This window comes from Akebia trifoliata, chromosome 3, assembly GCF_017979445.1.
Source record: "Akebia trifoliata isolate Shusen 1 chromosome 3, ASM1797944v1, whole genome shotgun sequence".
Taxonomy (NCBI): domain Eukaryota; kingdom Viridiplantae; phylum Streptophyta; class Magnoliopsida; order Ranunculales; family Lardizabalaceae; genus Akebia; species Akebia trifoliata.
The window spans coordinates 54,764,823-54,777,995 of record NC_141377.1 but is presented as its reverse complement, the minus strand read 5'-3'; the positions used below and the strand labels follow the sequence as shown (position 1 = coordinate 54,777,995).

Genomic DNA, 13,173 nt, shown 5'->3' with positions numbered 1-13,173 from the left:
TCTAATTGAATCAACATATTTTTTTATAAAAATAAATAAATAAATATGAATGTGAAATCTCATCATTATTCTAGCCATCAATAAAAAAAAATATATATCATTGATGTATTCATTCAAACAAAAAGTCAATTGGGTTTCTAGCAATTAAAGAAAATCATTAATTCATCCATAAAAAAAAATAATTAATTTTATCCATAAAAAATGGATATAGTTTACTAAATAGATTAATAAAATTTATATATAATTTTATTAATATAAGTATTCAATTTTCAATTTAGTTCGATTTTATACACAAATCAAATTGGTCGGTTCTCTATTCTATTAATCTGGAACCAAGTCGAAGTTTATTATAAACTAAACCAAACCAATCCAAAGCTCTCGATTTCGTTCGATTCTCGATTTGAACCGGACCAAGTTGTACCCCTAATGAACACAAAGGAGATTGTGTTGTTTCGAGATATCGAGATGGTATCAATCATAAAAATAGGTCCATCTTGTTGTTGGAAGATACCGAGTCGGTTATGCTTACCGTTCCTCTTGCAAGTTTCAATGTCACTTGAGCATTTTCCTATCATGAGTCCGCATCCTATACAGTCAGGGTGGAAGATTAAAACTCTCTTCTCACACACCAATACACGTCACTGTCACGTAAGTCATAATCTAAAAAAATTTTACTTACGTGGCGTGTATTGGAGGTATTGGAGGAGCGTTTGAATCCTCCACCTGATGCATATAATCGGTACTCATCCTATCATCATTCATCGTGCATGAGTATTCGCTCCTCCGAAGACTTAAAAGCGGAGTCCGTTAAAGCTTTTCTCCCACCAAGTTTGCATCACCTCGCTTGTAATTGAAGCAAGAAATTCTTGCTGTTGAGTTGCGTACTATAGCCGTCGCAGAGGATAATTAGGGTTAGAATTGGATCTGTTATTGTTCCTCTTTTTGTTATTATCTGCGAGCGATCATGTCGAAGAAAGTTACTTTGAAGGGTTCAGATGGAGAGATGTTCGAAATCGATGAGGCCGTCGCTTTCGAATCTGAGACCATCAAACACATGATTGAGGATTTCACGGACAATAGTGGGATTCAATTGCCGAATGTGAAGAGCAAAATCCTGGCCAAGGTGATCGATTACTGTAAGAAACACGTTGAAAGCCCTAGAATTGATGAGGAACTCAGGATCTGGGATGAAGACTTTGTTAAGGTCGATCAGGAAACACTCTTGGATCTTGTCCGGGTAAGCGTTTTGGTTCTAATTTCTCTCTCCATCTCTTTGACTTTCATTTTTTTGTGGTTAATTAAGATTTATTTGATTGCCTAAATTATTTGATGTTGATCATGTAGTTGTTCTTTTAGGGTTCTATCGTGATTTTTATGTTATTTAATCGGATGTGTCATGATCTACTTCTTTGCAAAGTTCTGGTATTTTGCTTCGTATGGTTCTAAAACTCGGCATTTGATCTTTGTCAATCAACTCCTACAAGATGAACCATTTAACTTGGTTACATTATTTGGTACGAAGCAAATGATTTGTTGGATTCTAATTTACAGATGCTTGGTTACATTCTGAATTTTTTTATTATTTTGCATTGCAAATTATTTGCATGAACCTCTTAAATCCTTCACAAATTTCAGCAAATAGTTTGCAGCCCAAAAAGTGCTGCAAATCATTTGCATGGTACCAAGCAGGGCGTAAGGGGTAAAAGAGGAAAAGTTGGAGGAGTATCATTGTAAAAGGGACGAGAAGAGGAAAAACACTAAATTTGGAAGAGAATTATTGGAAAATAGGAAACAAGTAAAGATAATATATAAAATTGAAGGGATATTCTTGGAAAGGGGTATAAGAGGAAAGACAATAAAAGAAGGCGTATTCCTGGAAAAGAGAAGAAGAGAAAAATAAATAAAGTGGTATCTTATCTTATGCATAGGATAAAGATTGAGAAAAGGGGGTGTTACATGTCTTCTTATTTTTTAGCAATTCTATAGATTTTAGGTTACTTTGAGGGCAACCAACCTCCTAAATAATTCTGATATTTGGGAAATTTGACTTCTATTTTCATTCCGATTAAGAGATAAATACACCACAACTGCTTTAAGAACCACTCCTATCCTTAACTAACTATCCATAACCATAACTGACACGTTAATACCCACACACAATCACACGTTACATACATATTACATAAGACTTCTAAACTAATTGGAACTCTAAAACAATTTAAATAAAATACATCAAGATGCATCAAATCTTGATTTAAGAGGATAATTTTAGGCACATAACAGGGGCAATCGGCTTTATTATATACTTGAATTTTTCCCGTGCCATTTGAGGTTAAGGGGGTAAAAGAGGAAAAATAATAAAGCAGAAAAGAGGACAGAAGGGGAAAGACAATATATAAAATTGAAGGGGTATTATTGGAACGGGGGTAGAGAAGGAAAGGCAATCAAGTTGGGGGTGTTGTTGGAAAGAAGAAAAGAAAAGGGAATAGAATGGATAGCTGTCAGTGAGGTACGTTCCTTATGTGGGAATAAGGATTGGGACAAATGGGAGAACAACCATCCTTTTTTATTATATACGTTCCTTATAAAATAAGGAGGATTAGGAGATGCTTAGTACAAGATCAAATTTTCATTTAGAAAATAAATATTTAAATTATAATAAAATAATTTATTTTATAGAAGGACAAAGAACTAGTTGACTTCAGATTTTCAAAATATCATCCCAAGTTGTGTTAGGTGTCAAACGAGACATCTGCTACAAGGGTGGATTTACAGTGGGGGCACTTGCCCCCGTAAAAATTTCAAATATCATAATGATATACATGCTATTGCGACTAATAATAGTGGTAGAAAAAAAAATGTGCCCACTACAGCCCCCACAAAATTTTTTTAAAGTCATAAGAGTCTTTGTTGCCCCCATGTAAACAAAATCCTGGCTCCGCCCCTGGTGTGCTGGCCAATTCACATTGAAATTTCATCTCGTTCTTGAAAGATACCGAGAATGCTCGCTTGAGTCATCTCGGTCTTGGATAAGATATGAAACAATGTTCATAGTATCTTTAATATTAAAAATACATTTTTATAATATATGAAATTTTGAGTTTATGTTTTATATTATCCTTGACTGTTGTTGCGCTGCTTCCCTCCCAACTCTCCCCTTGCATCACATTTTGCAGAGAAGAGCCCATAATGCTTATCACACCGCTTCCCTCTCCCAATTATCTTCTTGCCTCAAATTTTGTGAGAAGAAGGGAAAAAACTTTGAAGAAACCCTCTCCATTGAATTCCACTTGGCATTTCAGAGGAGATATTTAAAATTTTGGCGGAAATCTGAGGACGTGAAATAAATAGAAAATGCCACATGTATTGTAATGAAGAGTGTTCCTTTAAAATTTGAAGCGGGCTGGCCGCTTCAATATTGGATTTGAGAAGAAGAGGGTGGTACAAATAAAGGATATGAAAGAAGGGAGTTAAAAGCCAAAAAGTTAGTTAAAGAAAGGGAAAGAACAAAAATTACTGAAGTTAATTTTTTTTTTAATTGGGTCTGATCTCTTGCATGAGAGGACTTCTCTAAATATTCTTTCATGAAATTCTTATGAGATCTGCTGGTAGGATGAATTGGTTGAACTTCCCTCGTACTCTTAAATGATCTCTTGGATAGCTTAGATCTGTAGTGTTTTTTGGGTAATCTTCTTCTACCATCATTTATTTGGTCACCATATTTTTATGGCAAATCAGCCAAATCAGGTGAATTGGTTAGCTTACATTTTTTGCACCTGACATGTGTTGTAGTCTCTATTATGAAATTTTATTGTTTGTGGCTCTGACATTGTGTTTGTTTTTTTTAGGCTGCAAATTTCCTAAACATCAAGAGCTTGCTAGGCCTGACTTGCCAGGCAGTGGCTGACATGATCAAGGGGAAGACTCCGGCCCAAATTCACGATGTATTCAATGTGAGAAGTGAGTTTACCCCAGAGGAGGAGGAGGAGGTTCGGAGGGAGAACCAATGGGCCTTTGAGTGAAAGTCTAGGTGAGACTAATGAACAAGGCACTCCTTATATGCGTGGCGCACGTGTGTGCATATGTGCATGGCACGTGTGTAGGTTTGTCTTATATTAGTAGTAGTTAGTTCTTAATAGTGTATACATAGTTGGTTTTGCCTATAGATAGACATTAATGTGATTCTCACTCTCTTTCCAACTGAGTCCTCAGTTTGGTTCTATATATGTATGTTGTGTTCTTCTGTTGCGTCTAATCCTACTCCCGGTCTTACCATTTATGTTGTGTGTTTTTCCCATTGTATATGGTATCTCTATGTTGTGAGAGTTACTTTTGTTTTTGGATTATTAATTGTTAATCATCAATGAAGATGTGAATAAGCTATGCAGACATCGATTGGATGGACGATCTGATTAACCAGTCGAAGTGGCCCCCTTCTTCACAAGAGGTGCATCTTTTCTTATAAAAACGTCACCTAGGATTTGGTTAATTTATTTCCATATGGTAGATATAGCTGTTCATCCACCTCGGTATAAAACAATATGATGAGTTCGAGAAAGAACAAGGTTACACAAAGTTGCAGAGTAATGGATGGCCGAGATTGGTCAATGGGAGCAAGGGAAGTTGAATGAGATTACATGGGAAAACAAGTTTGATACAAGCGTTCCATTGGACTTATTGACTAATTATAAGGACTATTTTAAAACTTGGTATTCGTTCTCATCTCGTTCTCGAGAGAGAGTGTTGACATCTCAACAAGATAAATTATTTAGCTCCATAAATAATTATTAATATATATTTAAATAATTATATATTTTATAAAATATGGTTGATTAAAAGGTGCATAGTGGCTCATATTTCTATTTAAATCAATTATAAATTAAAAAAAAAAAATTAAATCAAGTTAACTCCTAGTTTTATTGACTGATCGATATTTTCAAAATATCAAATAAGAAATATTATATCTAAGTCAATGTGAAAAAGATGATTCACATATGACACCTACTAAGCCATCTCAATGGACTTCTAAGCGTTTAGCATTTTTTTTTTCTCCTTTTGAGAAACAATTTTCTTACTTAGTAAAGATTTTTAGCCTTAAGGATCGTTCTACTCAAATGGATTACCACATTAGCAATCCAATACCACGGTCCTCTAGATTTCATAGATAAACATAGATCCAAATATTTTTTTCAAAAAACAATTTCTTTTAGGCTTGATCCAAGATTTTGAAAATGGATGACTACTGAACTTTTACCTAACTCCAAAATTTAAAACTAAAATTCAATGGTAAAAAATTAACTTTTCTTTTTCAAAGTTCTTAGAATGTTGTCCTCTACAACCCTAAAGCATCAAATCATTGGAAGTCACGAGGTGAGCCCAAGGACCCTTAGTAAGGGTGAAATCCTTACTAACTTGGTAAGGCTAGTCAGATTCTTTTCAAAATAAAAATATGTTCCACACCATGTACACCTCATCATAATTGTAAAATAATTGATAAGGTAAAAGAGTTCCCCCTAGCCTTACTAAGTAAGGATTTCACCCTTACTAAGGGTCCTTGGGCTCACCTATTGGCATAAAAAAAACATGATCCACCTATTAGGAGGATAGTTGGTGTGGCACTTCGCCTCTAGCAACTCAATTTCCGTCCTTGTACGCATGTTCTATGAAAAAGAACTGGTTAATACAGCAATGTTTAATTTGCAATGATTCTAGTTCTATTTGGGATTTGGGGTTCAGAAGAAACTTTAATGATTAGGAACTAACAGAAATGACATCTTTCCTAAATCTTCTGCATTCAACTCATCTCAACAAAAGTGAACAGGATAGGTGGGAATGGCCGAGGGTTAAGGATTCGAGATTCTCTATCAATTCCTTTTACAAGTGTCTTATCCCCCTTACCAAGAGATCAGTCTTAGGACCCATCATTTGGTCCTAGTCAGTTCATTTTAAAATCTCTTTTTTTGTTTGGTTGACTTTCCTTGGGAGGATTTTTACGTTGGATAAATTGATTGTTCGGGGGTGGACCATATCAAATTGTTGTCCCCTTTGTCTGAGGGATGGAGAAACTATAGATCATATTTTAATTCATTGTTCATTTTCCCACAATATCTTGTCAACTTTCCTTGATCTTTTTCGTATTCATTGGGACTTTCCTCATAAGTTCTTATCGTTATTAGAAGAGTGGGCCAACAATGCTTTCTCATCCAGAAAAAAGATTCCTTTGGGCTATACTTCCCTTGACTATTGCTTGGGGGGTGTGAAACGAGAGAAATAATAGGGTGTTCAATTATAAGATGAGAAGCCCTCACGACAGTTTTTTGGAGATCTTGGGCTATTTGTATCTTTGGTTTAAACAAAACATAGATTTTGGGGGGACTTCTTTTGATGACTTTGTTTCTAAATGGAACTCTTTATGTAATCTTTGAAGTTTTATCTTTTTTTCTGTTGCTCTTTCAGAGGCCTCCTTGTCCTCTTTGTACTTTTTTCCCCTTTATCAATAGATTATACTTATAAAAAAAGAAAAAAAAAAAAAAAAAAAAAAAAAAAAACATGATCCAATGCTTCAGGGTTGTAGATGAAGAAATTCTATGAATCTTGAAAAAAAACATAAAAGTTAGTTTTCACAGTTGATTTCATTTTTAAGCATACCTAAGTTTGGTAGTTGTCCATCTTCAAAACGTTGGATCTAGTTTAAAATAAATTATTTTTTGATTATTTATTTTTTTGAATATGAGTTTTTCGATGAAACTTAGAGGGCTATGGTGTAGAATTTCTGTTGTGGTAATCTATTTGAGCAAAACCACTCTTAATAAGGCTCAAAACCCTATGTTCGTAAGGAGAGGATTTCACCGAGAGAAAAGATAATTAGGTGAATTACCATTTTGTGAGCTGAAAATACGTTATTATCCAAACGTGAACAACCATGTTTTTGTTAAAATAAAATTCAGAACGAAGTGACTATATCATAGGTTTAAAGTGAAATTTTCACTTTAAAAACCTTCAAATTCGTTGTCGCACACATTTTAATAATTATAATGAACAGTGAGTCGGAATCGCAAATTTGTCAAAAGTTCATTTTTCGTAACTATCTCAAGATAATTGGCTATTCTTATAAAAATTACAAGAAGTTTGAGATAGTCTCGTTAAGTTTGTGTCTGGGGAAGTGGTCCTGAAAAGACTCACAAAAGTCACCTCTTTGTAGTTTGTATTGCTGTACTAGCGATTATGTCGAAGAAAGTTAGTTTCAAGAGCTCAGATGGAGAGACATTCGAAGTCGATGAGGTTGTCGCCTTCGAATTCCACACCATCAAGCACATGTTTGAGCTTGATTTGGACGACAATGGGATTGAGATCCCTTTGCCGAACGTGACAAGCAAAATCCTAGAAAAAGTGATAGAATATTGTAAGAAACATGTTGAGAGCCCTAAAACTGACGATCCACACGTGAATTATGAACTTAGGAGGTGGGATATAGATTTTGTCAGGGTCGATACTGCCACACTGTTTGATTTTATCCTGGTAAACGATTTTGCTCTTATTTCTCTCTAGTTCTTTAATGTTTTAGGGTTTTTTTGGGTGTTTAATTAAGATTTGTCAAAATTATTTGATATTAATCATCTAGTTCTAATATGAGCACTCCTTGCCTATGATTTTAGATATTGCAAGCAAAAGAAACTAGTGATTCTCTTTGGAGGAGACGACAGAGACATTTCAGACCTCCAAAACTAATTTTAGATATGGTCAATCTCTAAAATCTGACAAAGATTTTTGTAATCTTTTATCTGCATCTCCTTCATAGGAAATTGAAATTAAAATATTAAGTACATAGAGTTGATTTAGGCTAACCTGGCTAACTTAGTAAGATTTGAAATTTTATGGGAGTCTTGATCTAGAACAGTGTCCAATTCCTATAGTGACCTACAATGTTTATGTCTGTGTAGCACATTTTATTGGAAATTAAACCCATCGAGTTTCATGCTGTTAAAAAAAAAGAGTGACTTGAAAACCGTACCTGTTTGTACTCAATTGAAAAGGAAAGTGCATGTAACCATAGATCTTTTTCTTCGGGATGCACTAGGAAAATGTCTATGGTTTTGTGCACTTACCACATCAACCAAGTACATACCGAATATTTTTTTCGAGTCATGTTATCATTAGTCATTAAAAAATGTCATAATCCTGCACAGTGTCCCAGTTTCTTACGTGGCATGTTTTGATTAAAGAATAAACACATTGGCTGCATGCAGGGCTTGGTTAGGAGTCCAAGGTGTTTTGAACTCCAACTAAAGTATGTAACGTAGACACCGTTCCTGTTTTATAGGAATTCATCTTACCAATGTTGCGTCCACATGGATTACCACATTGGCAATCCAACACCAATCCTCTGGATTTATTTCTATTCGAAAAACTCAGATTCAAAAAATTATCCCTTTTGGGAAACAGATCCACAGTAGCGCTACTTTCCTGTAGCTCCCTAGCACTACAAAGGATCCACTCACGCTCCCCCCTGTTTTTTTTTGTTGAACTTTGTTGAAAGAGTCTTGGTGGAGTAACATAGAAATGTACATTGATTCTCAAATTGCTGGTGTGGAGGTGCACACATAATCATAGATGCTTTTTACTTGTATCTCGAAGAAAAGCATCTATGGTTTTGTACATACATTCACTTCAGCGATATGAGAATTGATGTACATTTTAATGTAACTTCAGCATTTTCCTTGTTGAAAATGGATTACTACTGAATTCTCAAATTTAAAATTAAAATTCAAGGGGTGAAAAACTCTTCTTTTTTTCGAAGTTATTAGAATTTTGTCCTGTAATCATGTTTTTGTATGCCACAAGTTGATGAGGTCAGTAAACTTTTCTTTAGTAACTTAGGAAAGTTACTAAACGACCACCTATTCTTTTAGAATTGATCCTATGCATTAATACATATTAAAAAAAATGATACTATGCATTAATTATCAAATCCTTCTCTGGGTTTGAACTTCTTTGATTAAGGAGACCTGAGAGTTTTCTTTCTAGGTAACTCTCCCTAAGTAGAGGCCGCCTCATGAATTCAACTCATAGTGGAATATGAGTTATCCTTCATTTGTTTTCAACTTCCCAACATAATTTCATGAGTTCACATTTCTTCTTCTTCTTCATCTTATTTTTGGAAGCACTCTGGTCTCTTAGTGACCCAACCAATCCTTGGGCAACATGTAGTTCCCTCTCCCCACACACCATGTAATTTATGGGATAAATCCCTGAGGGTGACTCCTAAGGGGTGGGATTCGAACTAAAGACCTCTGCTTTCTAAGGGGTGATCTTGGCCATCTCACCAACCTTAGATTGTCACATTTGTGAAACAGTGAGCCATTTTTGTGGCGCATTGGCCAAATTATGTGATTTGGTTAGCTTATAATATTTGGTGCACCGCACATGTGTTGTAATCTCTATTATGAACTGTTGTCGTTTGTGGCCCTTGGGCACTGTGGTTGTTTTTTCAGGCTGCAAATTACCTAAACATCCCAAGCTTGCTAGATTTGGCTTCACAGACAGTTGGTGCCATGGTGATGGGGTTTACCCCAGAGCAGATTAAGCAGATATTCAACATTAAAGTATCCAGAGGGAGGAGAACAAGTGGGTCTTTGAGTGAAGTCTAGGCAAGACTACTGAACATGGTACTCCTTATATCTACTTATGTGTGTAGCATGCGCAGGTGCATGTGTGGATGCAAAGCACGTTCGTGAGTACTATTAGTATGTTTGATTTTTATTAATTGTATGTTCTTAATAGTGTTTATGTAACTGTTAGATTAGTTGCAGGTAGAGAAACATTAATGTGATCATCATTTCTCATTCTATGGAGTGGAAGTCGTTGCGCTATTTCTACACATGTCTGTTGTGTGCCTCCTCTATTACTTCTAATGCTACAGCTGATGTACTTATATAAATGTTATTTTTTTCCCCCCCGAGCTGTGGTGTTTGCATTAGTAATTAATTGATGTTAATCATTAATGAAGATGTGATTAAGCCATGATGATATTGATTGATAGATGATCTAATTGACCAGTTGAAGAGCCGCCTATATTCACGCAATGTTTCCTTAATCATTGCATCTTTTCTTATAAAAATGTTACCTTAGGAATCATACAAACCATTTTAATCCTCTGAAAGACGTCATTGGACATGGTAGGATTTGATTAATTTATTTTCTTAGGGGATGGCCAATGAGATCACAAGGGAAAACAAGTTTTATGCGAGCATTTGATGGGATGAGATCCTTTGTAGTATTTTTTTTTCTTATAATAATCATGATTTAGATTAGACTTGAAAAAAAAGAAGCTAAAAAAAATTTCTTTTTAAGCTTGATCAAAGGCATTAAAAATCAAATTTCAACAGGGATTTTGTTGTCTTTTGTGTGTGGTGCTCTCTCAACTGTCGATCTGAACTACAAGAAAATGTTCTACAGATGATCTGCTCCCATGTTTGATACGACTGACAACTCACCATCTCATTTATAACATGATAAATCATGATTTGAGATTATTTATTAATATATGTTAATAAATAATTATATTATTATAGAATATTGTAGATTGAAAGGCGTCAGGTGATAAATCATATTTTCAATTAGATAATGGGGCAGGATGAAGAGCCAACTAAATGGCTAACATGTTTTGTCCTTAATGGGTTAGAAGTTTCGGAATGGATGTGATCCACCATTATTCAACTTGTAAACTAGGGATAGAAGATTCAAAATGGCTCGATTTTTTGTGAGGATGATCTTTCATCATAGAGGTCATCCTCACAAAAATCAACTTATTCCAAAACACTTTGGCTAAAACGTTGGCCATTTAGTTGACTTTTGATTATGATCGTTAGATAATTGATATTTAAAAATAATTATTTTTATAAAAATATAAAAATCTGGTTTACTCGGTTGGTTGTAATCACATTAATTGCCAAAATTTTCAAAATGTAAAGTAGGACATCAGATCTTGAAATGGTCAATGTGAAGAACGATTCCCATAGAACATCTGCAAAGCCATCACTAGACGACTTTTAAAAACGTAGCATTTAAATTAAGAGTAAGCCTGGCATGACTAACTTAATAAGATTTCAAATTTTACTCAAAACCGTGGCCCTTTCGCTTTCATGGAAAAAATTCATATTCAAAAATAATAATAATTAAGAGTAGTTATAATATGACTCATGTACGCCCCAGGATACACAATTGCACTTCCCCATAAAAAAGTATACCCCGAGGGAATTGTGTATCTTGAGATGTACAAATCTACCTGTATTTGTCTAAGCCATGGAGTCATTTGAGTATGCCACCTAGCGAGTCATATTATCATGAATCTAATTAATAAGGCAATAAATACTTTGCTATTTTCATTAATATAAAAAATTTTGGTACAATGGCCCTAGAAATGTATAAGTACAATAAATCTCCCACAATGATATTATAATATTCTGGTAAAATTATAAACAAAAGAATTACATATTCATTATTTTATAATATAAAAAAATCAATGTTTATAAATCAACTATGAAAAATTATAAACTCTAGTAGCTTTAACACACCATTTATTTGAAAAATAGTTTTAAATCTCGTCCAAAATGAGTCATCTTGGTATCCTTCAAGAATGAGACAAATATTCAATGTGAAACCTTCTGCACATTTGTCGCTTGAAAACCAAGGTGGCTTTGAATATCTCAAAATCTCAACCAAAATCTGTCTTATTTAAAAAAAAATTATATGGTATTTCTTTATGGAGACATTTGAATCTAACACAGCACCTTGAAGAGTGAGTGGGCTGATCGTTTGTCGCACAAACGATTTAAAAAAAGAGTAGTGATGAATGCACACCGTCCGATACCTAATTCACATGGTAAGGGCATAGAACCGTACATTTTCTGCGTATCTCGATGAAAAAAAATAAAATCTATGATTCTCTTTCCTTACCACGTCAGCCGCGTTCCAAGACAGCGTGCATTCACACGACTCTTAAAAGAAAAAGAAAAGAAAAGGTAAATTACACTTGCACCACCTGTGATTTGGCATAATTCTATGTTGGCCCCTAACATTTTGACAATCTCACTTAATTCCCTTTAGGATATGTTGTTAAAATTGAGGTGTTATTTTAGTATTTTACCCCCCTTTTTTATTTATTTATAGAAAATAATTAAATTTTAAAACTATAAAAATGTTCCAGCCTAAGAATTCACACTTATCGTGTGAATCCATTTTTTCATATGGATATTTATGTTTATAAAAAGAATGACATTTTGAAAATTATAAAATGACATTTTTATAAAAGGTACAAAAATAATCATTTTTTAACTAGTTGGCTCAGGACACTAGATGGAATGGGGAAGGTGGGCCTGTTAGGTTATTACAGGAGAGGTAAGTGCAATTGTCAAAACGTTAAGGGATTGACATAGCACTTTGTAGCATTTCATAACAGTTAGGAAAGCGCCCCATCAACCAGAACTCATAAACACAACGTTGAAATTGGATTTGAAATTTAAGGTTCAGTGACCATCTATGTAAAAAAAATGTGTTTTTCCAAAAAAAAAAAGAAAAAAAAAAAAAAAATCAGATCTAGAGCCTTAATAATACAGGCATGGGGTGTTATAAGTGATTAAAGATGACTAATTTTGGGGAAAAAAAGATTTTTAGATCATTTTTCAATAGTTAATAAGAGAAATCGAGGTCAAGGGACTTTCATCAATTTTGAAAATACAAGGAGTGTCTCTAAGTTGGAGTCAGGATTTTTCTCGTACGGAAGACAATTAATAGTAGAAATTTTTTTGTAGGGATAACTTTGAGTGAAAAAAAAAATAATTGTAAGGGCAAATAAGAGAGAAATTTTTTTGTAAGGGCAATAAAGACAAGTATTTTTATTCACTACTAAAATCTCGCAATAGCTCACTAATCTATAAACTTTCAAAATTCTTATAAGGGCAAGTCCCCCACTGTAAATCTGCCCATGTGGTTATGTATGCACCACCACATTTGAATATATAATCGATGTACATTTTAATGTTACTTAAGTGTTATCCTTGACGATCCCCATTCCTACCACACCTTTATCTAATTACCATTTTAGTCGTCGTCATCATGCATGTCTAAGAGATTACAGATCTGACTTTAGAAAAGAAAAAAAAAATTGATCATTTT

The 13,173-nt window shown here is 34.2% G+C and overlaps 2 protein-coding genes across 2 annotated transcripts; both read left to right on the top strand.

The window, feature by feature from the left end:
• The first annotated feature begins 602 nt into the window (after window positions 1–602).
• Window positions 603–4,277, top strand: LOC147408057 (SKP1-like protein 1B). Its single transcript, XM_086436911.1, has 2 exons — window positions 603–1,237; window positions 3,849–4,277. The coding sequence occupies exons 1-2, from the start codon at window positions 965–967 to the stop codon at window positions 4,020–4,022; spliced, it is 447 nt and encodes a 148-aa protein (XP_086293037.1). The 5' UTR covers window positions 603–964; the 3' UTR covers window positions 4,023–4,277.
• A 2,887-nt stretch (window positions 4,278–7,164) lies between these two features.
• On the top strand, window positions 7,165–9,869 carry LOC147408056 (SKP1-like protein 1B). The gene is made up of 2 exons (XM_086436909.1): window positions 7,165–7,518; window positions 9,492–9,869. Exons 1-2 carry the CDS (start codon window positions 7,225–7,227, stop codon window positions 9,645–9,647), a joined length of 450 nt encoding a protein of 149 aa, XP_086293035.1. The 5' UTR covers window positions 7,165–7,224; the 3' UTR covers window positions 9,648–9,869.
• The last annotated feature ends 3,304 nt before the right edge of the window (window positions 9,870–13,173 follow it).

Bases quoted from the DNA above. Each gene is read 5' to 3' on its own strand.
- LOC147408057 (XM_086436911.1), top strand. From the start codon at position 965: ATGTCGAAGAAAGTTACTTTGAAGGGTTCAGATGGAGAGATGTTCGAA. The intron at 1,238-3,848 runs GTAAGCGTTTTG...TGTTTTTTTTAG, and splicing joins CACTCTTGGATCTTGTCCGG to GCTGCAAATTTCCTAAACAT.
- LOC147408056 (XM_086436909.1), top strand. From the start codon at position 7,225: ATGTCGAAGAAAGTTAGTTTCAAGAGCTCAGATGGAGAGACATTCGAA. The intron at 7,519-9,491 runs GTAAACGATTTT...TTGTTTTTTCAG, and splicing joins CACTGTTTGATTTTATCCTG to GCTGCAAATTACCTAAACAT.